This window comes from Ovis canadensis, chromosome 11 (genome assembly GCF_042477335.2).
Source record: "Ovis canadensis isolate MfBH-ARS-UI-01 breed Bighorn chromosome 11, ARS-UI_OviCan_v2, whole genome shotgun sequence".
Lineage (NCBI taxonomy): Eukaryota > Metazoa > Chordata > Mammalia > Artiodactyla > Bovidae > Ovis > Ovis canadensis.
Genome location: NC_091255.1, coordinates 44,091,039 through 44,119,006, shown reverse-complemented (window position 1 = coordinate 44,119,006; position 27,968 = coordinate 44,091,039). Strand labels below are relative to the sequence as shown.

The 27,968-nt window shown below is 38.4% G+C and overlaps 1 protein-coding gene across 8 annotated transcripts in view; it reads right to left on the bottom strand.

Moving 5' to 3' along the window:
• Positions 1 to 27,968, bottom strand: part of SPAG9 (sperm associated antigen 9) — a 152,299-nt gene that overhangs the window by 79,886 nt on the left and 44,445 nt on the right. For all 8 annotated transcript variants that reach the window (XM_069603657.1, XM_069603662.1, XM_069603652.1 and 5 more), the window contains one exon: positions 10,487 to 10,557. In XM_069603657.1, the coding sequence (XP_069459758.1) occupies positions 10,487 to 10,557 (71 nt within the window). The remainder of the gene's footprint in view (positions 1 to 10,486; positions 10,558 to 27,968) is intronic.

Genomic DNA, 27,968 nt, shown 5'->3' with positions numbered 1-27,968 from the left:
ATTCTTCAGCGTTCAGCTTTCTCTATGGTCCAACCCTCACATCCATACATGACTACTGGAAAAAACATAGCTTTGACTGGACAGACCTTTGTTGGAAAAGGAATGTCTCTGCTTTTTCATATGCCGTCTAGGTTTGTCATTGCTTTTTTTCCCAAGGAGCAAGTGTCTTTTATTTTCACAGCTGCAGTTAACATCCACAATGAGTTTGGAGACCAAGAAAACAAAGTCTGCCACTGTTTCCATTGTATCTCTATTTGCCATGACATGCTGGATCCAGATGCCATGATCTTAGTTTTTAGAATGCTGGTTTTAAGGCAGCATTTTCACTCATTCTCCTCTTTCACTTTCATCAGTTCCTCTTCACTTTCTGTCATAAGGGTGGTGTCACTTGCTTAACTGAGGTTGTTGATATTTCTCCCAGAAATCTTTGACTCCAACCTGTGCTTCATCCAGTCCGGCATTTCTCATGATGTACTCTGCATATAAGTCAAATAAGCAGGGTGACAATATACAGCCTTGATGAACTCTTTTCCAAATTTGGAACCAGTCTGTTATTCCATGTCCGGTTCTAACTGCTGCTTCTTGATCTGCATACATGTTTCTCAGGAGGCAGGTACGGTGGTCTGGTATTCCCATCTCTTGAAGAATTTTCCATCGTTTGTTGTGATCAACACACTCAAAGGCTTTATCATAGTCAATGAAGCAGAAGTAGATCCTTTTCTGGAATTTTCTTGCTGTTTCTATGATCCAGTGGATACTGGCAATTTGATATCTGGTTCCTCTCCCTTTTCTAAATACAGCTTAAACATTTGGTCAGATCACATAGTGTAGAAGCTTAGCTTGGAGAATTCTGAGCAGTACTTTGCTAGCATGTGAGATGAGTGCAATTGCGTGGTAGCTTGAACGTTTTGAACATTTAGTTTGAACATTGCCTTTCTTTGGGAATGGAATGAAAACTGAGCTTTTCTAGTGGTGGCCACTGCTGAGTTTTCCGAATTTGCTGGCATACTGAGTGTGGTACTTTTACAGCATCATCTTTTAGGATATGAAATAGCTCAACTGGAATTCCATCACCTCCACCAGCTTTGTTCGAAGTGATGCTTCCTAAGGTCCACTTGACTTCACACTCCAAGATGTCTGGCTCTAGGTGAGGGATCACACCATTGTGGTTATCTGGGTCATAAAGATCTTTTTTGTATAGTTCTTGTGAATTCTTTTTTGTATAGTTCTTGTGTATTCTTGCCACGTCATCTTATTATCTTCTGCTTCTGTTAGGTCCATACCATTTCTGTCCTTTATTGTGCCCACCTTTGCATGAAATGTTCCCTTAGTATCTCTAATTTTCTTGAAGAGATCTCTAGTCTTTCCCATTCTATTGTTTTCCTCTATTTCTTTGCACTGATCACTTAGGAAAGTTTTCTTACCTCTCCTTCCTATTCTTTGGAACTCTGCATTCAAATGGGTATATCTTTCCTTTTCTCCTTTGCCTTTAGTTTCTCTTCTTTTCTCAGCTGTTTGTAAGGCCTCCTCAGACAACCATTTTGCCTTTTTCTTGGGGATGCTCTTGATCACTGCTTCCTGTACAATGTTATAAACATCCATCCATAGTTCTTCAGGCACTCTGTCAAATCTAATCCCTTGAATCTATTTGTCACTTCCACTGTATAATCATAAGGGATCTGATTCAGGTCATACCTGAAAGGTCTAATGGTTTTCCCTACTTTCTTCAATTTAGGTCTGAATTTTACAATAAGGAGTTTATGATCTGAGCCATAGTCAGCTCCTGGTTTTGTTTTTGCTGTTGTAAAGAGCTTCTCCATCTTTGGCTGCAAAGAATATAATTAATCTGATTTCAGTACTGACCATCTGGTAATGTCTATGTGTAGAGCCATCTTTTGTATTGTTGCAAGAGGGTATTTGCAATGACCGGTGCGTTCTCTTGGCAAAACTCTGTGTTAGCCTTTGCCCTGCTTCATTTTGTACTCCAAGGCCAAACTTGCCTGTTACTCCAGGTATCTCTCCTACTTCTACATTCCAGTACCCAGTGATGAAAAGGACATCTTTTTTTGGTGTTAGTTCTAGAAGGTCTTGTAGGTCTTCATAGAACCGTTCAGCTTCTTTGGCATTAGTGGTTGGGGCAAAGACTTGGATTACTGTGATATAGAATGGTTTGCCTTGGAAACAAACAGAATATTCTGTCATTTTTGAGACTGCACCCAACTACTGTATTTTGGACTCTTTTCTTGACTATGAGAGCTACTCCATTTCTTCTAAGGGATTCTTGCCCACAGTAGTAGATATAAGGTCATCTGAATGAAATTCACCCATTCCAGCCCATTTTAGTTCACTGATTCCTAAAATGTCAATGTTCACTCTTACCATCTCTTGTTTGACCACTTCCAATTTTCCTTGATTCATGGACCTAACATTCCAGGTTCCTATGCAATACTGTTCTTTACAGCATCAGATTTTACTTCCATCACCAGTCATATCCACAACTGGATTTGTTTTTGCTTTGGCTCAGACTCTTCAATATTTCTGGAGCTATTTCTCCACTCTTCTTCAGTAGCATAGTAAGCACCTACCAACCTGGGGAATACATCTTCCAGTGTCATATCTTTTTGCCTTTTCATATTGTTCATACTGTGGCTATTGTGACTAGTGCTGCTATAAACATAGGAGTGCATGTATCTTTTTGAATTACAGCTTTGTCTGAATATATTCCCAGAAGTGGGATTGCTGGATCATATGATAATTCTATTTTTAGTTTTTGGGGAACCTCCATACTGTTTTCCACAGTGGCTACACCAACTTACATTTCCACAATTTAAGGAATGTAAATATCAAGAGTAGGCAAGAAAAGGAGAATATTCCTAGAATTCTTAAAGTTACAGCATGGAATAGCTTTGTAAGTTGCTAAACTTTAGCTGCATGAAGATAGGTTTCAACCTCAAATAACTTAAAATATGCATTGTAGCAATATTAAAAGGATAGCTACTGAAAGAAAATTTAAACAAGTTTTAAAAATTTATTTTTAAGAAGTATGCTTTTGTCAGGAGTTCCCTGGTGGTCTAGTCATTAGGATTCCATGTTTTCACTGCTCTGGCCTGGATTCAATCCCTGGTTGAGGAACTAAGTGAGATCCCACAAGCTGCACAGTGTAGCCAAATAAATAATAAGTATGTTGTGAAATTTATACTTGGCATGGAAGCATATACAAAAATTAAGACGTATATAAATCAATTTGAAAGTGTTATTTACTTCAGATGAACAAGAAGTCTGAGGCATGGATTAAGATGGGTAATTCCATCAAATCAAATATAAAAGAATCAACTAGGCTGTTCCCAAAGTTAAAATTAGTACAAATAAGAAGTGTATCAGGCAAAAAAAGATGAATATATAATCACACAGATATGTATATGAAAGCATTTTTAAAAGCTTTTGAATTTACATAATTTTAAGTTTAAATATTTTGTCTTTTCCAACAGTTCTGCAGAAATACAATTTTTGTGTTTGTGTCAGTGAGGCAGAAATGCTGAGTTGCTTCCTTCTAGTATCAGGAAAAACTTCAAGTGAGGAAGAAATTTAAATGAGACTAGCGTAACAAAGTGATGGTTGGAGCAAATATATCAGTTTAAATTTTCAAAAGATTTTAGAAAATCTGAGTTGAATTCTTTTATAATGGAAAGTAATCATATGAATTTGATTTATTCAAATGAAGACTCTAAGTTCCTTTACAGATTGAAATGAATAGAAATCTCTCCTAAATTGAGTCTATAATAATCTATTTATTCAATATAGAAAAATAAAAAGATTAAATAAAATGCAAAGATACAGAATTGGTTCTACCCCAAACAGTCCGTTCTACATACTGACTACTGTCTTAATAAATTAAAAAATTTTAATTTAGATGTTGAAGTTCAAACCAATTCCCAATCAAAAAAGTGATCCCAAGTAACTAGAGATACAGTATTCTAACATTCCAAAATGGTCTACACAATGAAACTGGTTTTAACCCAGTTAAACTAGCACTTAATAGGACAAAAGAACAACAACAAAATGGCTGCTAATATTTATTGATCACCATCTACAAATCAGCTAATGCATGTAGAGCTATTGTTTCAGTTAATCCTCACAACAACAATAGGATTTTCTAGATAAACTCTATTTTAAAGAGGTTAAAATAACTTGTCCAATCTGACCAGCTAGTTAATGATTACCTGTTTTCGAACTCAGAAAAATCTGACTCAGTCATCAGAGCAGTTAAGCATTATAAGACTTGTGGTATATCTAGGTGCCGTTTCAGTCAATTCTGGAGGCAAGCAATAAGCTCATTGTCCTTTTTTCCTCACACCCACAAGAAAACCCCACATTCTAAGCATTTCCTGATATCTGAAGTATATTCTATATAAGCACTATATTCTATATAAGCACAAAAAAGTAGATAAAATAAATTATACATAAAAATGTAAATTTTAATTACAGGGCTTCACAGAGTAGCTCTGGTTTTTTATTAAAACAGAAACAAAACAAAACCAACGGAGTATTGGGCAATGAATGCTGCAAGGTAGAAAAGAGAGGCAGGAAAATAAAATAGAATATATTCTAGATAAATCATTTTGGGTCCACCAGACCCATGCCTCCTGATCTCAGAACTGCAACTCTCGATTCTCTCAGGTATGCATATTAATGCACATAAATTCAGGAGTCAATTCAGCAACAAGTAGCTGGAGTCATGGAGAAGGATCCCAAGCACATTGTTTGGAACATCCCAAATTCCCTCCCACCTAGAGAAATCTTCAGGCAGAGGCTGATTTAGCTTTGGCTAAAACTGAAATGCAAGACAATAGTTATTAGAAAAACAAGGCAAAAAAGAGAGATTCTGGAGACAAACAGCATAATCCTTTTAATTCTGTTGGCCTTTAATCTTTCCATATGCAGCTCAGTAAGTATATCCACAAGGCCACAATTCTTAAAATGGTTGAGACACCATGAAACAAAGAGACAGAAAATCTTGTAGTGCATTTAACATCCATATGTTTCATAGCTTAAAAGCACCAAAAATTCAGGAAAAGGGAATCAGAGAGACCTAGATTCAAATCCAGTCACATACTAGCATAGCATTTGGGACAAATCACTCCATATTCGCTTTTAAGCTTCAGTTTGTAAAATGGGGTGAGTGATAAAGAGTTTGCTCAGAGGATAAGATGAGAATGCATTTAAACACTCCCTAGAGTAAGACAAGGGTTCAAGTTTTTGGTGATTAATGAGTATGTAAATTTTCTCCACTGTCCTTTTAAGCAAATTCAATAATGTCCATAACATTTTGAATTTGATTCAGTCAGTTCAGTTCAGTCCCTCAGTCATGTCCGACTCTTCGCGACCCCATGAATCAAAGCATGCCAGGCCTCCTTGTCCATCACCAACTCCCAGAATTTACCTAAACTCCTGTCCATCAAGTCAGTGATGCCATCCAGCCATCTCATCCTCTGTCGCCCCCTTCTCCTCCTGCCCCCAATCCCTCCCAGCATCAGAGTCTTTTCCAATGAGTCAACTCTTCGCATGAGGTGGCCAAAGTACTGGAGTTTCAGCTTCAGCATCAGTCCTTCCAAAGAACACCCAGGACTGATCTCTTTTAGAATGGACTGGTTGGATCTCCTTGCAGTCCAAGGGACTCTCAAGAGTCTTCTCCAGCACCACAGTTCAAAAGCATCAATTCTTTGGCACTCAGCTTTCTTCACAGTCCAACTCTCACATCCATACATGACCACTGGAAAAACCATAGCCTTGACTAGACGGACCTTAGTCGGCAAAGTAATGTCTCTGCTTTTCAATATACTACCTAGGTTGGTCATAGCTTTTCTTCCAAGGAGTCAGCGTCTTTTAATTTCATGGTTGCAATCACTATCTGCAGTGATTTCGGAGCCCCCAAAAATAAAGTCTGACACTGTTTCCACTGTTTCCCCATCTATTTCCCATGAAGTGATGGGACCAGATGCCATGATCTTCGTTTTCTGAATGTTGAGCTTTAAGCCAACTTTTTCACTCTCCTCTTTCACTTTCATCAAAAAGCTTTTTAGTTCCTCTTCACTTTCTGCCATAAGGGTGGTGTCATCTGCATATCTGAGGTTATTGATATTTCTCCTGGCAATCTTGATTCCAGCTTGTGCTTCTTCCCGCCCAGCATTTCTCATGATGTACTCTGCATATAAGTTAAATAAGCAGGGTGACAATATACAGCTTTGACGTACAGACAGAACCAGTCTGTTGTTCCATGTCCAGTTGCTTCCTGACCTGCTTATAGGTTTCTCAAGAGGCAGGTCAGGTGGTCTGGTATTCCATCTCTTTCAGAATTTTCCACAGTTTATTGTGATGCACACAGTCAAAGGCTTTGGCATAGTCAATAAAGCAGAAATAGACGTTTTTCTGGAACTCTCGTTTTTTCCATGATCGGCAATTTGATCTCTGGTTCCTCTGCCTTTTGTAAAACCAGCCTGAACATCTGGAAGTTCATGATTCACGTATTGTTGAAGCCTGGCTTGGAGAATTTTGAGCATTACTTTACTAGCATGTGAGATGAGTACAACTGTGCGGTAGTTTGAGCATTCTTTTGCATTGCCTTTCTTTGACATTAGAATGAAAACTGCCCTTTTCCAGTCCTGTGACCACTGCTGAGTTTTCCAAATTTGCTTGCATATTGAGTGCAGCAGTTTCACAGCATCATCTTTTAGGATTTGAAATAGCTCAACTGGAATTCCATCACCTCCACTAGCTTTGTTCGTAGTGATGCTTTCTAAGGCCCACTTGACTTCACATTCCAGAATGTCTGGCTCTAGGTGAGTGACCACACCATCGTGATTATTTTGATCATGAAGATCTTTGTTGTACAGTTCTTCTGTGTATTCTTGCCACCTCTTCTTAATATCTTCTGCTTCTGTTAGGTCCATACCATTTCTGTCCTTTATCAAGCCCATCTTTGCATGAAATGTTCCCTTGGTATCTCTAATTTTCTTGAAAAGCTCTCTAGTCTTTCCCATTCTGTTGTTTTCCTCTATTTCTTTGGACTGATCACTGAGGAAGGCTTTCTTATCTCTCCTTGCTATTCTTTGGAACTCTGCATTCAGATGCTTATATCTTTCCTTTTCTCCTTTGCTTTTCCTTTCTCTTCTTTTCACAGCTATTTGTAAGGTCTCCCCAGACAGCCATTTTGCTTTTTTGCATTTCTTTTTCTTGGGGATGGTCTTGATCCCTGTCTCCTGTACAATGTCACAAACCTCCGTCCATAATTCATCAGGCACTCTATCTATCAGATCTAGGCCCTTAAATCTATTTCTCACTTCCACTGTATAATCGTAAGGGATTTGATTTAGGTCATACCTGAATGGTCTAGTGGTTTTCCCTACTTTCTTTAAGTCTGAATTTGGCAATAAGGAGTTCATGATCTGAGCCACAGTCAGCTCCCAGTCTTGTTTTTGCTGACTGTATAGAGCTTCTCCATCTTTGGCTGCAAAGAATATAATCAATCTGATTTCAGTGTTGACCATCTGGTGACGTTCATGTGTAGAGTCCTCTCTTGTGTTGTTGGAAGAGGGTGTTTGTTATGCCCAGTGCGTTCTTTTAGCAAAACTCTATTAGCGTTTGCTCTGTTTCTTTCCGTATTCCAAGCCCAAATTTGCCTGTTACCCCAGGTGTTTCTTGGCTTCCTACTTTTGCGTTTCAGTCTCCTATAAAGAAAAGGACATCTTTTTGGGGTGTTAGTTCTAAAAGGTCTTGTAGGTCTTCATAGAACCGTTCAACTTCAGCTTCTTCAGCATTATTGGTTGGGGCATAGGCTTGGATTACTGTGATATTGAATGGTTTGCCTTGGAAATGAACAGAGATCATTCTGTCGTTTTTGAGATTTCATCCAAGTACTGCATTTCGGACTCTTGTTTACTATGATGGCTACTCCATTTCTTCTAAGGGATTCTTGCCCACAGTAGTAGATATAATGGTCATCTGAGTTAAAGCCACACATTCCAGTCCATTTTAGTTCGCTGATTCCTACAATGTCGACGTTTACTCTTGCCATCTCCTGTTTGACCACTTCCAATTTGCCTTGATTCACGGACCTAACCTTCCAGGTTCCTATGCAATATTGCTCTTTATAGCATTGGACCTTGCTTCTATCACCAGTCACATCCACAACTGGGTATTGTTTTTGCTTTGGCTCCATCCCTTCATTCTTTCTGGAGTTATTTCTCCACTGATTTCCAGTAGCATATTGGGCACCTACCAACCTTCCTCTTTTAGTATCCTATCATTTTGCCTTTTCGTACTGTTCATGGGGTTCTCAAGGCAAGAATACTGAAGTGGTTTGCCATTCCCTTCTCCAGTGGACCACATTCTGTCAAAATTTGATTAGAGAACAGTTATTCACATTACGAAATGAGCCCGAGATTTCCCTTATGCAGCAAACAACGTGTTTGATAGAAGTGCTGTCTAAACAACTTTTCTGTGTACTTTTAAAAAGATTCCTGAGTTAGAAGTAACAGTGGAAAAATTAAACCCTTCAGACTTCCTTTCTCTAAAGGTTTTAAAAATTTACCTTTAAACGACCTAGTTCTTTAGCATTGGATAGCAATTTATACGGAGAAGACAATGGCAACCCACTCCAGTACTCTTGCCTGGAGAATCCCAGGGACAGAGGAGCCTGGTGGGCTGCCATCTATGGGGTCGCACAGAGTCGGACACGACTGAAGCAACTTAGCAGCAGCAGCAGGAATTTATAATTGCTAATTGAATGGTATTTCTAGTACAGATGTATAAACACACAAACACATTTTAAAGAAGCCATATCTGTGTCTTATAAACATTCCTTGAGGCAGAGCAAAATATAGACAGCCTATCAGAGGACAGAAGCTGCTTATGTCTAAAGGAGGGGATCTTGTGAAAATGCTACATGTAGGATCTGTCAGTTATTAGACAGGCCCCACTCTCTGCCTTGGTTTTAAGATTTTCCTGAGATCCTTCTTTTTTTCTTTTAGACCGTTCTTCTCTGAAGGAATAGAAATATAAAAACTATGTACATATATGAGAGAAAATATGTTATTTCACTTTACAATGACTTTTTCAAGACAGCATATGTTTTAGACATATTTCAATTTAACAATCCTCAATTATTACAATGATTAATTAAAACCTTCAATTAAGAAAAACATAATTCATTACTACCAATTATTTATGGCACATAAACCTATTCCCCCAAACGTGCTTGTAATTATCAGCATCGATGATAACTACCAGTACAGGGCACTGTTGGGGCATGAAATGAATGGTGTGGAAAGAACAAACAATAAACCTTTAACAACCAATTGGTTTTTAACAGTCTTAATATGTACCAAATACCATCTTACTAAAATGTGGTTATCTTTTCATACTGAAAGGCTGCTGTGTAAGCTGTTTCTGTTTTCCCAGAGCTCTACGGTTCCAGCCCTCTGTGGCCAGTCTTTTTCCTTTACCACTCAATATCAATTCCGTGACACTTCATGCTTGGTACATGGCTATGTTAGCTAAAACAGTAACAAACCTCACATGCCAGGAAGAAATTCCAACAAGGTGTGGAAGGTGTTAAAAGCACAATACTCTCAAAAACAAATGAAACTGACTGCAATGGGGTTTTATACTACTTAAAAGCAACAATATAGGTCCCTACCAGAGGCAGGATAAGAGATCACCCCCAATACTGAAAGGAAAATGGAAGCTAAAGACTGTAACCATCTGTATCATGGGAAAGACTGGACTAGAAAGAGAAAGAGCAATCATTTTCTTCATGTAACAGTGCATGTGTCTATGAAAATTCTATTTAAGTATGTAAACCCTAGTTCACAATTTTCACATGGAGGAGACAGAGAGAAACAAACGCAACACAGAAAAGGCTGACAGAGAATCATTAAAAGGAGTTTAAAAAGACCCTCAAGTACATTTTCTAAGTTGCTTTAAAGAGATTATGTGCTAGAGTTATTAACTAATACACTGAAACCTCATGCAGAAAGCCTGATTTAGAGCCATTTTAAGACATTATAATGTGTTTGCCATTTGTTATGAACTTAATACAAATTAAAAATGTAGAGACTCTGACCAACAATTTAGCAATCCATCATTTCCCAACAGGTATCACAATAAGTTATATTAATTCTCTCTATTAGTATCACGTATACTTTTTAATATGTACAAGTTAGGTTTTTACTCAACCAGTGAAAAACGTAACTATTGGAAATGCCTTAATAATTACATTTTTCATAACATGAAAAGTTAACTCCAGATAAAAGACATTAAAGTCAGCATTTGGTAACTAAGTAAATGCTACATGAAATTTAAAGTCTGCGTGAATAATAACCCCCAAGGATAACACTGGCTGATTTTCAAAGAAAAATTAAAACATATTTTCTAGGGTTAATTTCTTTATCTTAATGTTAGTATGGTAAGAACCAACCTAGAAACCCACCTCAGTGTGTCTCTGATGCAAGGCATTATATTCTTTCTTCAGTTCTGCTTCTCTTTCTTCAAGTCTGCTAACTGAAATTAAGATACATACACTTAATCAAAACCAAATAAAAAATTTACTTGAAAATTCTATCTTTTAAACTTTGGACTGGTTTATCCATAATCCTTGGTAACTTCAAGCCTCGTTACTCCATATGAAATTCTTCACAAGGCTAGTGACCTTGCTTCATGTCCTTAATAAAATCTATGGAGAGGGAATAAACAGTATTTTTTAAAAAACTAAACATCTTACTGCTTCTCCCAATATGCTTATATAATAAACATCCTTATCTAAGTAGGTTTTTAACATGATAGAGAATTACCTCTTTGAAAAAGATTATACAAATCTCCTCACAGAGCCTAACCCCAAGAGTTGAGCCTAACCTGAGCCTAACCCCAAGAGTTGACTCATTGGAAAAGACCCTGATGCTGGGAGGGATTGGGGGCAGGAGGAGAAGGGGATGACAGAGGATGAAATGGCTGGATGGCATCACCAACTCGATGGACATGAGTCTGGGTAAACCCCGGAAGTTGGTGATAGACAGGGAGGCCTGGCATGCTGCAATTCATGGGGTCACAAAGAGTCAGACACGACTGAGCGACTGAACTGAACTGAACCCCAAACCACTGATTTCTAATAGTATTCCACCTCTTTTTCATTATTGAGCAGTATGTGAACATGTTACTGTTTTTATAAGCACTTTCTTTAACTTCAGGTCTTAATTTCAGGGACTCATCTTCTTGTATTTAGCTCCCTCTGCTGATGGAGTTTGTGAGTAGCACTGAGTTGGGATAGAGCACAACTTCAATATTTTAAAAATAAATTTTAGACCCCGACATACACAGTGTCAGGACAGGATTTCAGAGAAAAAGATGGTATCAGAGAGGAATGATTCTGAGAGAAAATGGAATCCAAGCAGGACCAGGAAGAAATTACAGTGCTCAAGTTAGACAGCACGGGGCTATAGCAGGCAGGTACTGCTGCTACAGAGATGGGAACACAGAACCATGGAGCCGGCGAGGCAGAGGAGAGACGGCCAGGCTGCAGGAGCTCATGCTGACTAAGGAGCAGTGGGCGACAGTCGGCTGGTGCCAGGTAAAGCTGGTGCTAAAGTTTAGAGTCTGTCAAGATACTCACGTTAGTCTGTTTGAAAGCATGAGCATAGTTGGAAACATTCTCTTGGTGTTAACGGTCAGACAGCTACAAACATGCAAGATTGTTTATAAGAGCCAGCTGGTGACTGTGTCAGCTGGCTCTAAGAGTTAATTACCATGAACTATAACAGCACATACATGAATGTTTTTATATGCCTAACATTAACATGCCAGACACCACGTAACACATAACTTGTGCTGACTGGTAAACTCATGTTTTTTATTTGTGTAGCTCTACACCTTTATTTGAGTACCTTGAAAATATGCCATGAATTAGGAAAAGTGTAGCTCTTTCAGTTTGTTTTTAATCAAGCCTATGTGTTGGCTCATTAAATTTGCAACAGTAAGTACATACACTATAGTAGCTATGGAGTCACACTTTATCGGGCCATGGAAGGCCTGAGGACATGGGCTGCTCATCTTATCTTGTGGCTGAAAGCAATAATTTTCCAGGCATAGAGTGGGTTGTCATTTCCTTCTCCAGGGGATCTTCCTGACCTAGGGATTAAACCTGGGTCTCCCACATTGTAGGCAGACACTTTACCATCTGAGCCACCAGGGAAGTCCAAGATTGCCAGGAAAAATACCAATAACCTCAGATACGCAGATGACACCACCCTTATGGCAGAAAGCAAAGAAGAACTGAAGAGCCTCTTGATGAAAGTGAAACAGGAGAGTGAAAAATTTGGCTTAAAATTCAACGTTCAGAAAACTAAGATCATGGCATCTGGTCCCATCACTTCATGGCAAATAGATGGGGAAACAGCGGAAAGAGTGACAGACTTTACTTTTGGGGGGGCTCCAAAATCACTGCAGATGGTGACTGCAGCCATGAAATTAAAAGACGCATGCTCCTTGGAAAAAAAAAAAAACTATGACAAACTTAGACAGCATATTAAAAAGCAGAGACATTACTTTACCAACAAAGGTCCATCTAGTCAAAGCTATAGTTTTTCCAGGAGTCATGTATGGATGTGAGAGTTGGACTATAAAGAAAGCTGAGTGCCAAAGAATTGATGCTTTTGAACTGTGGTGTTGGAGAAGATTCTTGAGAGTCCCTTGGACATCAAGGAGATCCAACCAGTCCATCCTAAAGGAGATCAGTCCTGAATATTCATTGGAAGGACTGATGCTGAAACTGAAACTCCAATACTTTGGCCACCTGATGCAAAGAACTGATTCATTGGAAAAGACCCTGACACTGGGAAAGATTGAAGACAGGAGGAGAAGGGAACAACAGAGGATGAGATGGTTGAATGGCATCACAGATGCGATGGACATGAGTTTGAGTAGGCTCTGGGAATTGGTGATAGACAGGGAAGCCTGGTGTGTTTCAGTCCATGGGGTCACAAAGAATTGGACGACTGAGCGACTGAACTGATCATCCATAACCCTCATTTCAAATTTGTGCACAACAGTAGAGCCTCACTGTCAACTAACTTTGCATAAGTTCATAAATAAATTTATATTCATCTCCACCACTAACAGCCAGAATTACACAGTACTTGTCAAGTACCATGCACTGTCCTAGGTATTTTATATTAAAAACCTAACTTGACCCTGACATTAACTTTATGATGTTCATTACATTTCATTTTAAGGAAAAGAAAACTGAAGTAAATAGGGGTTAAGTAACTTGCCCAAATTCACAAAACTAGTAAATGGCAGAATTACAACTCCTAATGGATGAGACTAGGCCCAGAATCTGCTTTTATTTATCATGGCATTCTGCCTCTCAAGAAGTACTTCTTTTAATTTGTTTTATGTATTGGAATCTACTTTAAATTTTCATTTTGGGGGAAAAAAGTATAGAGAGTGCTCCTTTATTACTTGAAACAAAAAACCCTCTCTTCTGGACAGACCCTAATCACAGGTACTACAATTCAAAAGTATCAAACTGCCACGTAAAATATGTAACCAACTTAATTAATCATGATGAAATACATATCAAACCTAAAATGTGGTAGTCCTGGTAATCCAGTGGTTAGGACTGTGCACTCTCACTGTCAAGCGCCTGAGTTTGAACCCTGGTCAGGGAACAAAGATCCCACAAGCCATGCAAAAATCCACTATATACCTGTCAGAAGAGCTGAAATAAAAAGTGTTGGTAAGGAACAAGTTCTGGTAAGGAACTTTCACACTCGGACTTCCCTGGTGGTCCGGTGGTTGGGATTTCGCCCTCCGGAGGGGTGGGTTGTGGGGGGCTGCGCGTGGGAGGGTTTCTAACCCCAGTCAGGGAGCTTAGGTCCCACATGCCTCCTGGCCAAAAACCAAAATCAGAAAGCAGGAGCAATATTGTAATGAATTCAATAAAGACTTTTTTAAAAAGTACAACTTTCATACACTGGTTGTGGGAGAATAAACTGGTATACCAATTTGAAAACTGTTTGGCAAGATTTAATAAAGTTGAATTATATGCCATTCCTATGACAAAACAAGCTCATTACTATGATATATGTCTATGTGTCCACCAAAAGGCATTTTAAAACAATGCCCAGAGCAGCACTATTTGTGTTCCAACATGGAATCAACCCAAATATCCATCAACTGCAAAATGTATAAATATTCATGTTCTAGAATACTATACAATAATGAGAATGAAGAAATTATTGCTGTGCACATCATGAAGGAATCTCACAAACAGGATACTGAGGAAAACAAAGAGAAGCAAAAGAATACAAACTTCAAATGAACACATAAACTAATCCAAAACTAATCTAGTGTGTTAATTCAGTTCAGTTCAGTCATTCAGCCATGTCCGACTCTTTGCGACCCCATGGACTACAGCACACCAGGCCTCCCTGTCCATCACCAACTCCCGGAGTTTATTCAAACTCATGCCAACTGAGTTCGTGATGCCATCCAACCATCTCATCCTCTGTTGTCCCCTTCTCCTCCCACCTTCAATTTTTCCCAGCATGAGGGTCGTTTCCAGTGAGTCAGTTTGCGTCAGGTGGCCAAAGTACTGGAGTCTCAGTTTCAGCATCAGTCCTTCCAATGAATATTCAGGACTGATCTCCTTTAGGATGGACTGGTTGGATCTCCTTGATGTCCAAGGGACTCTCAAGAATCTTTTCCAACACCACAGTTCAAAAGCATCAATTCTTTGGCACTCAGCTTTCTTTATAGTCCAACTCTCACATCCATACATAACTACTGGAAAAACCATAGCTTTGTCTAGACAGAACTTTGTTGGCAAAGTAAGGTCTCTGCTTTTTAATATGCTGTCTAGGTTTGTCATAGTTTTTCTTCCAAGGAGCAAGCGTCTTTTAATTTCATGGCTGCAGTCACCATCTGCAGTGATTTTAGAGCCCCCCAAAATAAAATCTGTTACTGTTTCCACTGTTTCCCCATCTATTTGCCATGAAGTGATGGAACTAGATGCCATGATCTTAGTTTTCTGAATTTCTGAGTTTTAAGCCAACTGTTTCACTCTCCTGTTTCCCTTTCATCAAGAGGCTCTTTAGTTCTTCTTTGCTTTCTGCCATAAGGGTGGTGTCATCTGCGTATCTGAGGTTATTGATATTTCTCCAGCAATCTTGATTCCAGCTTGTGCTTCATCCAGCCTGGCATTTCAAATAATGTACTCTGCATATAAATTAAATAAGCAGGGTGACAATATACAGCCTTGCCGTGCTACTTTCCCAATCTGGAACCAGTTTTTTGTTCCGTGTCCAGTTCTAACTGTTGCTTCCTGACCTGCAAACAGATTTCTCGGGAGGCAGGTCAGGTGGTCTGGTATTCCCATCTCTCTCAGAATTTTCCAGTTTGTTGTGATCCACACAGTCAGAGGTTTTGGTATACTCAATAAAGCAGAAGTAGATGTTTTTCTGGAACTCTCTTGATTTTTCAATGATCCAACGGATGCTGGCAATTTGCTCTCTGGTTCCTTTGCCTTTTCTAAATCCAGCTTGAACATCTGGAAATTCACGGTTCACATACTCCTAAAGCCTGGTTTGGAGGATTTTGATGCAGTAGCTATCACAGTCAACTGAAGAGTCTGAATGTATTACTTGGATGCAACCTCAAAAACGACAGAATAATCTCGGTTCATTTCCAAGGCAAATCATTCAATATCACAGCAATCCAAGTCTATGCCCCAGCAACTAATGCTGAAGAAGCTGAAGTTGAATGGTTCTAAGAAGACCTACATGACCTTCTAGAACTAACACCAAAAAAAAGATGTCCTTTTCATCATAGGGGACTGGAATGGAAAAGTAGGAAGTCAAGAGATATCTGGAGTAACAGGCAAATTTGGCCTCGGAGTACGGAATGAAGCAGGACAAAAGCTAACAGAGTTTTGCCAAGAGAATGCACTGGTCAGAGCAAACACCCTCTTCCAACAACACAAGAGAGGACTCTATACATGGACATCACCAGATGGTCAATACTGAAATCAGACTGATTATATTCTTTGCAGCCAAAGATGGAGAAGCTCTATACAGTCAGCAAAAACAAGACTGGGAACTGACTGTGGCTCAGATTATGAACTCCTTATTGCCAAATTCAGACTTAAACTGAAGAAAGTAGGGAAAACCACTAGATCATTCAGGTATGACTGAAATCAAATCCCTTATGATTATACTGAGGAAGTGACAAATAGATTCACGGTATTAGATCTGATAGACAGAGTGCCTGAAGAACTATGGACGGAGGTTCATGACATTGTACAGGGGGGCAGGGATCAAGACTATCCAAAGAAAAAGAAATGCAAAAAAGCAAAACGGTTGTCTGAGGAGGCCTTATAAATAGCTGAGAAAAGAAGAGAAACTCAAGGCAAAGGAGAAAAGGAAAGATATACCCATTTGAATGCACAGTTCAAAAGAATAGCAAGGAGAGATTTTAAAAATGCCTTCTTAGTGATCAATGCAAAGAAATAGAGGAAAACAATAGAATGGGAAAAACTAGAGATCTCTTCAAGAAAATTAGAGATACCAAGGGAACTTTTCATGCAAAGAAAGGACAGAAATGGTATGAACCTAACAGAAGCAGAAGATATTAAGAAGATGTGGCAAGAATACACAGAAGAACTATACAAAAAAGATCTTCATGACTCAGATAACCACAATGGTGTGGTCACTCACCTAGAACCAGACATCCTGGAACGCGAAGTCAAGTGGGCCTCAGGAAGCATCACTACGAACAAAGCTATTAGCAGTGATGGAATTCCAGTTGAGCTATTTCAAATCCTAAAAGATGATGCTGTGAAAGTGCTGCACTCAATATGCAAGCAAATTTGGAAAACTCAGCTGTGGCCAAAAGACTGGAAAAGGTCAGTTTACATTCCAATCCCAAAGAAAGGCAATGCGAAAGAATGCTCAAACTACCTCACAATTGCACTTATCTCACATTCTAGCAAAGCAATGTGCCTGAAGTTAGGATAAATGTAAATTGACTGTTTTACCTAAGTCTATTAGTCTGATGCAGTCACTCTTTTGTCCTGACTGTGTCCTTCATCTACAACTATGCTTTTTAAGAAGATTCCATCCAAAATCTGCAAACACTGTGCAGTCCCCTTTGGGGAGGAGTTATTATCTAATGAATTTACTGTGTAAACAGCTCCATCCCATCTGATTCCAAACATAACATGTACCTCCTTCACACAAGCACTTTCCTTGGCTAAATACTCATGCTTTATGTTCTCCAACAACTCCTATAAATTCTATATATAGCACAGGATTTAAACAGACTACTCAGAACCATAACAAATAAACTGTGCTGAGTCATCATTAAAATGTACAGGGAGATAAGCAGAAATATTACCAGATTGGGAAAATATAAAAAGAAATAAAAAATGATCGCCATCACTGGAAAATAAATTGGAATTACACTTTTGAACATCATGTTGGTGACAGGTATTAAAATAAGCAACGTGTATAATCTGACCCCCTGTTACTACTCTTATTTCTGCTATGGAAATACACTTGATGCCCAAGGGTATGAAAATGAATGTTCTATGTGCTTTTCTCCACAGTGCTTTTCAGGTCCACTATATCCTTCTACTTTTCTGTCTATTCATTCTATTAATTTTTGAGAGTTTGACATTGAAGCTCCAAGTAAAAATCTTAGTTTACCTAATTAATTTGGAATTCCCTTCCCAAATGTCATCAATTGGTTGGAAAAGTAAATTATGACAGTCATATGATAGACTACAATGTAATAACTAAGCTACTTCCAAGTTATGTTATATCAGGTATATTAACCTCCCTGGACCTCTATTCCTTATTTATAGTTGAGGAATAACAATAATATATCAGAGTTGGTTATCAGGATTAAGGAAGATCTAATATTTGAAAAGGGCATAGAACAGAACCTGGCACATGTGCTTTTTCTCTTTCTTTTCTATTTTTTAAATTATGAAAGTATAACACATTTACAGGAGACTTAAAAATTACAGAACAAGAAAAAAATTACAGAACAAAGTTACACATAGTTACATTATATATTAGAATTATTTTTAAGTAAATAAATTAAGATTTTAAATTGGATCTTCAATATCAAACCTTCAAAAATTAATAGAATGAATAGATAGAAAAGTAAAAGGATACAGTAGACCTGAAAAGCACTATGGACCAATTCAACATAATTAAAACTTATACAATTTTCACACAAAAGCAGGACACAAGTTCTATTCAAGTTCCCAAAGACTATAAAGCAACCGACACTGGAATATATGCAGGGACATAAAACAAGGTGCAACAGTTTCACAGTCCAAAGGTACTGAAGTCAGACAGAGCGTTCCCTTATCACTGCAGTATTCTGGCATATGTGTTTTTAATACAACAATTAAAGGTACTGTTAAAATGAATGTAGTATTATTCATAAGCACTGGCTCTTCTGTTCATGGAATTTTCCAGGAAGGAATATTGGAGCAGGTTGCCACTTTCTACTCCAGTGAATCTTCCCTCCACCCACGGATCAAACCCTCTCCTCTTGTGTCTCGTGCATTGGCAAGCAGATTTTTTACCACTAGCGGCACCTGGAGAAGGCACTGGCACCCCGCTCCAGTGCTCTTGTCTGGAGAATCCCATGGACGGAGGAGCCTGTGGGCTGCAGTCCATGGGGTCGTGAAGAGTCAGACACGACTTCACTTTTGCTTTTCTCTTTCATGCATTGGAGAAGGAAATGGCACCCCACTCCAGTGTTCTTGCCTGGAGAATCCCAGGGATGGGGGAGCCTGCTGGGCTGCCGTCTATGGGGTCACACAGAGTCAGACACGACTGAAGCAACTTAGCAGCAGCAGCAGCAGCAATACCTAGGAAACCACTGTTAAAATGAATGCACCATTATCCATAAGCACTGACATGGAATAGTGCCTAGAACTTAAAAGACGGATGTTGAATACTATTGCTATATCTGAAATTCTGAAACAAAAAATTATGTATAGTATGATGTCTACAAAGTCAAAATGTACTGATTTTTCTCTCCCAAATCTGCTCTTTCCCATAATTTTCTTAGGCAAAAATCTTGCAGCTGTACTTTTGCTCTTTTCTTTTCCCACAGTACGTTCCATCAGCAAATTCTGTCCATTTTGCCTTTAGAACAAATCGTCAATCTGACAACTTTTTACCATTTCGTTTACCTCCACCTTGATCTAAGACATCATCTCACGCCTGGATTATTACTACTATCTTCTGACTAGTGTCTCTGCTCTAGTCTTTTCTCCTCTGTATTCTTAAATTTGTAGCCTGGAGTCAGATAGTGACTGTTCAAAACCCTTCAACAACTTCCTGTGACAGAACAAAAGAAAGTAAAGAAGAGGGAGGGAACCTGTATTATGGCCCGCAAGACCCTTCAGCATCAGATATATCAAGCCATACCACTTTTGCTCCCATGGAGAATTACTGTCTCCTGACCCAACTGTTAGAGACTGATTGAGTCCTGCCCAAATTCATATGCTGAACCCGTAATCAATGTAATTATGCCTGTAGACCGGACTTAAAAAGGCAATTAAGGAGAATTCGCTGGTGATTCAGTGGCTAGGACTCAGCACTTTCACTGCTGGGGCCTGGGTTCAATTCCTGGGAGAACTAAGATCCTGCAAGCCACACAGTGTGGACAAACAAATGAACTGTCAGAGGGGACTTCCTCAGTGGTCCAGTGGCTAAGACTTTGTGCTTCCAACACAGGGGGCCCAGGTTCGATCCCTGGTCAGAGAACTGGATCCCACATGCCGCAACCAAGAGTTCTTGTGCCTCAACTAAACATCCTGCATGCCTCAACTATCTCACATGCCACAGTGAAGACTGAAGATCTTGTGTGCCACAACTGAGACCTGACACAGTCAAGACAAAGAAAGGAAGAAAGTAAAACTTCTTTTAAGAAGTGTACAAAAACTCTGCAATTTAAGCCACCTAGTCTGTGGTATTTTATTATGGCAGCCCTAGCTGATTATAATACAAGAACTAAATATCATTAAGATAACCATGGAGAGGAACTTTCATACAAGATGTTTATCAAGTGACCTGGGACAGAGAGCTGGGCTTGCAGCTTATAGAAACAAGTCCTGTTTATAGCAGCTTGCTAACTGATACTGGTTTGGGTTGCTTTGTACTACTTAATAGCAAGAATGTGGAAATGGAAACATAAAACCCCAAAATACCACTAATCGCCAGAAATTTCCTATACTTACCTAAATGAGAGTGATCATTATTCAAAATGGCTGAGGCTTATTTACAAAAATTTCTTAAATTCCTATTAATCACTCTGTCCCATTAAAGCATTTTGGATTGTTTCTATTGATAATTACTTAACCTTCCACTCATTGCTTAAGTCATTAAACTTACATTTCACTTATTTTCATTTAGCATCATATTCTTACTTTTGACTCAAAAATAAATTTCATAAACTATCAACCCATTCTCTTATCAACCCTTTCACATAATATTTACTAATCTCATAGAAATTATCTATATATATATATTATTTTTTAGCAACCCTATATGACATAAAATAAGGCATTTAGTACATACAAACTACACACAGTTTATATGTGACTTGCTTCTTGAAGTGAAGTGAAGTGAAAGTCATTCATTCATGTCCAACTCTTTGAGACCCCATGGACTGTACAGTCCATGGAATTCTCCAGGCCAAAATACTGGCATGGGTAGCCTTTCCCTTCTCCAGGGGATCTTCCCAACCAAGGGATTGAACCCAGGTCTCCTGCATTGCAGGCAGATTCTTTCCCAGCTGAGCCACAAGGGAAGCCCAAGAATATTGGAGTGGGTAGCCTATCCCTTCTTCAGCAGATCTTCCCAATCCAGGAACTGATCCGGGGTCTCCTGCATTGCAGGCAGATTCTTTACCAACTGAGCTATCAGGGATTTGCCTCTTACTCTGTTATTTTTTTAACAGATTCTATTTTTTAGAGCAGTTTTAGGCTCATAGTAAACCAAGAGAAAAGCACAGTTTTCCACATATCCCTACCGCCATACACCCAGAGCTTCCTCCACTAGCTACATCCCACACAAGTGTGGTACATATATGACAGTCAGTGAACCTACCTGACACATCGTAATTACCCAAACCAAAGCTCACCAGAACCCCAAAGTTTACCTTAGCATTAAGTCTTGGTACTGAACATTCTACAAATTTGGACAAATATATAACGACATGTACCCACCATTATGGGGCTCCCCAGGTGGCTCAGTGGTAAAGAATCCACCTGCCAATGCAGGAGACATAAGAGATGCAGGTTTGATCCCTGGCTTGGGACGATCCCCTGGAGGAAGAAATGGCAACCCACTCCAGTACTCTTCTCTCTAAAATCCCATGGACAAAGGAACCTGGCGGGCTGCAGCCCATGGGGTCACAAAGAGTCAGACATGACTGAGCAACTGAGAGTGCACACAAGCACATCCACCATTGTTAAAGTTTCACACAGAGTAGTTTCACTGCCTTAAGAATCCTCGATTCATCTCTGCCTTCCTCCCTCCCACCATCCACCTCATCCATCAAGCCTTTTAATGTATGTAGCCTCTCAGACTGGCTGTTTACTCTGCAGTGTCTATTCGTCGTTCCTCCGTGTGTTTTCATGGCTTACTGAATAATATTCCACTGTATGGACGCACCACAGTATATTCCTATTATTTTCATAAGTCTACAATCTTAAAACTATAAGCCTTAAATACTCATCATCTCACCTAAGTACAAAAGTTAATTTTCTTAAAATACAAAGATATTTTCAGTTAGTATTGCTGCATATTACAGACTTTTATGCTGACAGATGATTTTCATATTTTCACTGTTTTTAATACAAAATAAATCACAAGTACACTTAAACAAACCTCTCACTCAGCTTTTTGTACAGATCTATTTTACCTGTTACGCTATTTAATACAACTAATTTTATTTCTTAAGACAGAAAAAAGATCCAGGGGAAAAGTAGAACACATTCACCTAAAAATGTAAATTGACTGTATTTTATATCAGCCAATTAGTCTGATACATTCACTATTGTATCCGGATTTTATCTCTCATCTGTAACTATGCTTTTTAAGAACATTCCATCCAAAAGCTGCAAACACTGTGCAGTCCTCTTTGGGGGAGGGGTTATGATCCATTTCAAATGCATGTGAAACATCCTCCAAAACAGACCACATGCTAGGCCACAAAACAAGTCTCAATAAATTTAAGAACACTATGAGACCTGAAATCAACCACATGAAAAAGCTACAAAAAATAGACATATAGAAAGTAAACATGCTACTAAGCAACCAATGGGTCAAATGAAGAAATCAAAGAGGAAGTCAAAAAATACCTTGCAACAAATGAAAATGGAAACATAATGCTCCAAAATCTATGGATCACATCAAAAGCAGTTCTAAGAGGGAAATTCAAGAAACAAGAAAAATCTCAAATAAACCTCTAACCTTACACATAAAGAAAGAAAAACAAAACCCAATGTTAACAGAAAGAAGGAAATAATCAAGATTAGAGTGGCAATAAGTGAAACAGATTCTTAACAAAATAGCAAAAAAAGATAAACTTAATAAATCTTTAGTCAAACTCCTCAAGAAAAAAAAGAGGGTCCAAATAAATAAGAAATGAAAGAGAAGTTTCAACAGTTTCCACAGAAAGGCAAACAGTCCAAACTGACTACTACAAACAATTATACACCAACAAATTAGGCAATTTATAAGAAACAGATAAACTCCTAGAAACATACAATCTTCCAAGACTAAATCAGGAAAAGTTAGGAAATCTGAACAGATTACTAGTAGAGAAATTGAATCAGTAATAAATAAATAAATAAATAAAATTTCCAACAAACAAAATGTCAGAAGCAGAAGACTACCAGGGGGAATTTCACCCAACATTTAAAGAAGAGTTAATACCTATCCTTCTCAAACTACTGTAAAAATTTAAAGAGAAAGGAATGTGTCTAAACCCATGAGGCCAGGGTTACTCTGATACCAAAACAAAAGACACCACACACAAAATATTAAAATTACAGGCCAATATCCCTGATGAACAATAGACGCAAAAATCCCCAACAAAATATTAGTGAACAAAATTCTACAAGACAACCAAAGAATGACGCACAATGCTCCAGTGGGATTTTTCCCAGGGATACAAGGATGGTTCAATATAAGCGAGTGCGGTATATCATTCAACAGACCATGTTAACAAAAATCAAGAATAAAAACACATGATCACACAACTCAAAAGATGCAGGAAAAGCATGACAAAATTTATCCAGTTTTGATAAAAAGAAAACCTCTCAACAAAATGGGAACAGAAGAAATGTACCTCAACAAAACAAATGATACATACGACAAAGTCACAGCCAACATCATCAGTTCAGCTCAGTCGCTCAGTCGCGTGCAACTCTCTGACCCCATGGACTGCAGCACACCAGGCTTCCCTGTCCATCACCAACTCCCAGAGCTTACTCAACCTCATGTCCATTCAGTCAGTGATGCCATCCAACCATCTCATCCTCTCTCGTCCCCTTCTTCTCCCACCTTCAATCTTTCCTAGCATCAGGGTCTATTCCAATGAGTCAGTTCTTCACATCAGGAGGCCAAAGTATTGGAGTTTCAGCTTCAGTCCTTCCAATGAATATTCAGGACTGATTTCCTTTAATATTGACTGGTTGGATCTCCTTGCTAACATCATACTCGACAGTAAAAACCTAAAAGCTTTTCCTACAAGAACATCCACTCTCACCACTTGTGTGTGGGGGAGGGGGTGGGGGGCTGTGCTGTGCAACGTGCAGGACCCTAGTTTCCTGCACAGGCATCAAACCTGTGCCCCCTGCAGTGGAAGCAGAGTCTTAAACACTGGACTGCCAGGAAGTCCCTACTTTCACCATTTTTATTTAACATAGTACTGGAAGTCCTGGCCACAAATCAGACAAGAAATAAAAGGCATTCAAACTGGAAAAGAAGTAAAACTATAGCTATTTGCAGATGGCACAATACTACACATAGAAGAAAGACTCTACCACAAAACTATGAGAATGAACGAATTCAGTAAAGTTGTATGACACAAAATTAATATACAGGAATCTGTTGCATTTCTATACACTAACAATGAACTATTAGAAGGAGAAATTCAGGAAACAATCCTACCAAAAAGAATAAAATATCCAGGGATAAACATAACCAAGGAAATGAAAGACTGGTACTCTAAACACTATCATGGGCTAGAAGAATTAGTATGGTTAAAATTCCACACCATCCAAAGCAGTCTACAGATTCAATTCAATTTCTATCAAAATACCCATAGGGTTTTTCACACGCATGCATGCTCAGTCATGTCCAACTCTTTGTGACCCCATGGACTGTAGCCTGCCAGGTTCCTCTGTCCATGGGATTTTCCAGGCAAGAATACTTATGTGAGTTGCCATTTCCTACTCTCCAGGAGATCTTCCCAACCCAGGAATTGAACCCAAGTTTTCTGTGTCTCCTGCACTGCAGGCAGATTCTTTACCTGTTGAGCAGTCTAGGACAAATAATCCTAAAGTTTTTATGGAACCACAGAAAATCTCAAAGAACCAAAGCAATCTTGACAAAACAACACTAAGGTAAAATGGTCCCTGATTTCAAACTATATAACAAAGCTACAGTAATCAAAACAGTATGGTACTGCCACAAAAACAAACACATACATCAATGGAACAGAATAAGAGCCCAGAAATGAATCAATACTTAAATGGTTAATTAATCTATGATAAAGGAGGCAAGAATATACACTGCGAGAAAGACAGTCTCTTCAATAAATAACACTGGGAAAACTGGACAGCTACATGTAAAAGAATGAAACTGGACCATTTTCTTACCTCATATACAAAAATAAACTCAAAATGGACTAAAGACTAAAATGTAAAACCTGAAACCATAGAAGTCCTAGAAGAAAACATAGGTAGAATGCACTCTGACATTGGTCTTAGTAATTTTTTTTTAATTTATCTCTTCAGGCAAAGGCAATAAAAGCACAAATAAATGAGTAGGGATATATCCAACCAAAAAACTCATGTAGAGCAAACGAAGCCATCAACAAAACAAAAAGGTAAGCTACTAGACGGAAGAAGATATTTGCAAATGATATGTTGGATAGGGGTTAATATCCAAAACACATAAAGAACTCATATAACACAATTATTTTAAAAAACAATCTGATTAAAAAATGAGCAGAAGACCTGAACATTTTTCCCAAGAAGACATACTGATGGCCAGCAAGCATATGAAAAGATGCTCATCATCACTAATTATCACAGAAATGCAAGTCAAAACCACAATGAGACATCATCTCATACCTGTGAGAATGACTATTATCCAAAAGACAAGAAATAACAAGTATTAGAAAGAATGTGGAGAAAAGAGAACACATGTACACTATTGGTGGGAATGTTAAATTGCTACAGCCGCTATAGAAAACACTATAGAGATTCCTTAAAAAAATAAAAAACAGAACCACCATACGATCCAGGAATTCACTTCTGGGTATGTATCCAAAGAAAATAAAAACACTAATTCAAAAATATATACGTACCATAGCAACACTATATACAATAGCTAAGATACAAAAGCAACCTAAGTGCCCATCGACAGATGAATAGATAAAGAAGATATGGAGGCTTCCCTGGGGGCTCAATCGTAAAGAATCTGCCTGCCAATGCAAGAGACACAGATTCGATTCTTGGTCCAGAAAGATATCACACACCGAAGAACTACTAAGCCCACACAGCACAACTCCTGAGCCTGTGCTCCAGAGCCTGTGCTCAGGAGCTGTAGCTCCTGAGCGGACGTGCTGCGACTACTGAAGCCCGCACACCCTCGGGCCCATGCTCCACAGCAAGGAGCATGTTATGGTGCACGAAAAGGAGCCTGTGCACCGTGACTAGAGAACAGCCTCTACTCCCACAAGAAGAAAAAAGCCCACACGGCAATAAAGACACAGCGCAGCCAGGATCAAACGAAATCTTTTTAAAAAGAGACGTGATTTTACACACACACACACACACACACACACACACACACACGCAGTGGAATATTGTCCAGACATAGAAAAAAATGAAATCTTGCCCTTTCAGACAACATGCATGAACCTGAGAGAATATTACCCTAAGTGAAATAGACAAAGACAAGTATCTGATGATCTCACTTATTTGTGAGATTAAAAAAAGAAATATAACAAAATATATAGACTCAGAGAACAAACTACTGCTTGCCAGAGGGAAGAGATTTTTGTGATATATAAAAATGATCAAATCATTCATTATGTTGTAACTAATATAATATTTTAAGTCAATTATACTTCAAAGTAAATAAAATTAATGAAATGGTAATCAGTTTCTCTAGCATTAAGTATCATCCTCCTCTCCACTCCAGTACAACTACTTAAGAGTCTACTTATTTGAGGCACTTAAATTGTTTCTCTAGCCCATTAAAATTAAATATGTTTTTTCTTTTGTATAGTTACAACCAGATGTATTATACAAATCAAAACAAGAACACTAATTTATTACCTGCTACCTTGGACAACCATATTCAAAAGAATATGATTCAAAGACAGTGCAAATATTAAGATATCTACTTCGCCATTTATGAACTAGTAACTAAACAACTCAGAATGCCAATGAGAATCTCAAGGAATATCTTCTTTCAACTCTACAAAGCTAGGTAGAACTTCAGACAGCCAAGGAAGACTTTTGATTGCTTCTAGTTCTGAGACTGAGAACCAACTGCCTGTTTAGCATGATAAACAGACAATTAAAGCTGGGAGGCTAGTCATAAAATGTATTATATCCATATGGAATATTATTCACCCTTAAAAAGGAATTAAATAACAATAACACTACAACGTGGATGAATTTTATGCTAAGTGAAAGAAACTCATAAAAGACCATATACTGTATGATTTCATTTACATGAAATGTACAGAACAGGCAACTTCATAGAGATCACAGTACCATACAGTACATTACTACAGGCTAGGGAAAGCCAGAAATAATGAGTACTATCAGGTATGGTGTTCCTTTCGGAATGATGAAAATGTTCTGGGGAATTAGATATGACAATGGTTGTACAATTTATGATTATACTAAAACCATTGAATTCTATACTCAAACAGTGGATTTTATGCTACACAAATTACATTTTTTTAAAGGAGCAAGGAGTGTCATTCAAAGTTTATCCTTTACCATAGGTATCAAAAAAGTATATCTCAATTTAATAGTAACTTATTTTTTAAAAAAGGAAAAGTTAGCGAACAAAAAAGAAAATCTCAACACTTAGTGTTTGTTGAATAAATGAATGTCCAGCAAAGTTTTAAAGTGATAATAAAAATTAAACCAGAGTAACCCTAAAGTTATTAAAAAATCAGATGAGAGTACAAATCATAAATGCTCTATTTTCATTAAAGTTTGCTCACCTTCTCTTCCTCAGATTACTTACTCACAGTAGAAGGAATAGGCAGGTAGATGGTTGCTTAGCTTTTAAGTACATCCCCTCCCTTGCCTCAATACTTGAGCAAAATCATGTACCATCTACTAAGGCTTTTAGGCTAAAGGAAAGATTAGCCAGATATTATTACCCAAAGCAGTTTCTCTCTTTTCATGGGATACAAGGCTAGACTACATATTTCAGCCTCTGTAAGTGAGCTTCTAACTGAGTTATACAGCCAGTAGCAAAAGCTACGTGTGCTACTCCTAGGCCTGGTCCAATAAAAACCTTCCACATACAATCCTCCATGCTCTTTCCCTCTTCCTCCAACTCAATGTAAGTATGACAAACTTGGAGCAAAATTGGAAAGGGTCTGTGTCTCCAAAGGAGCCACCCATG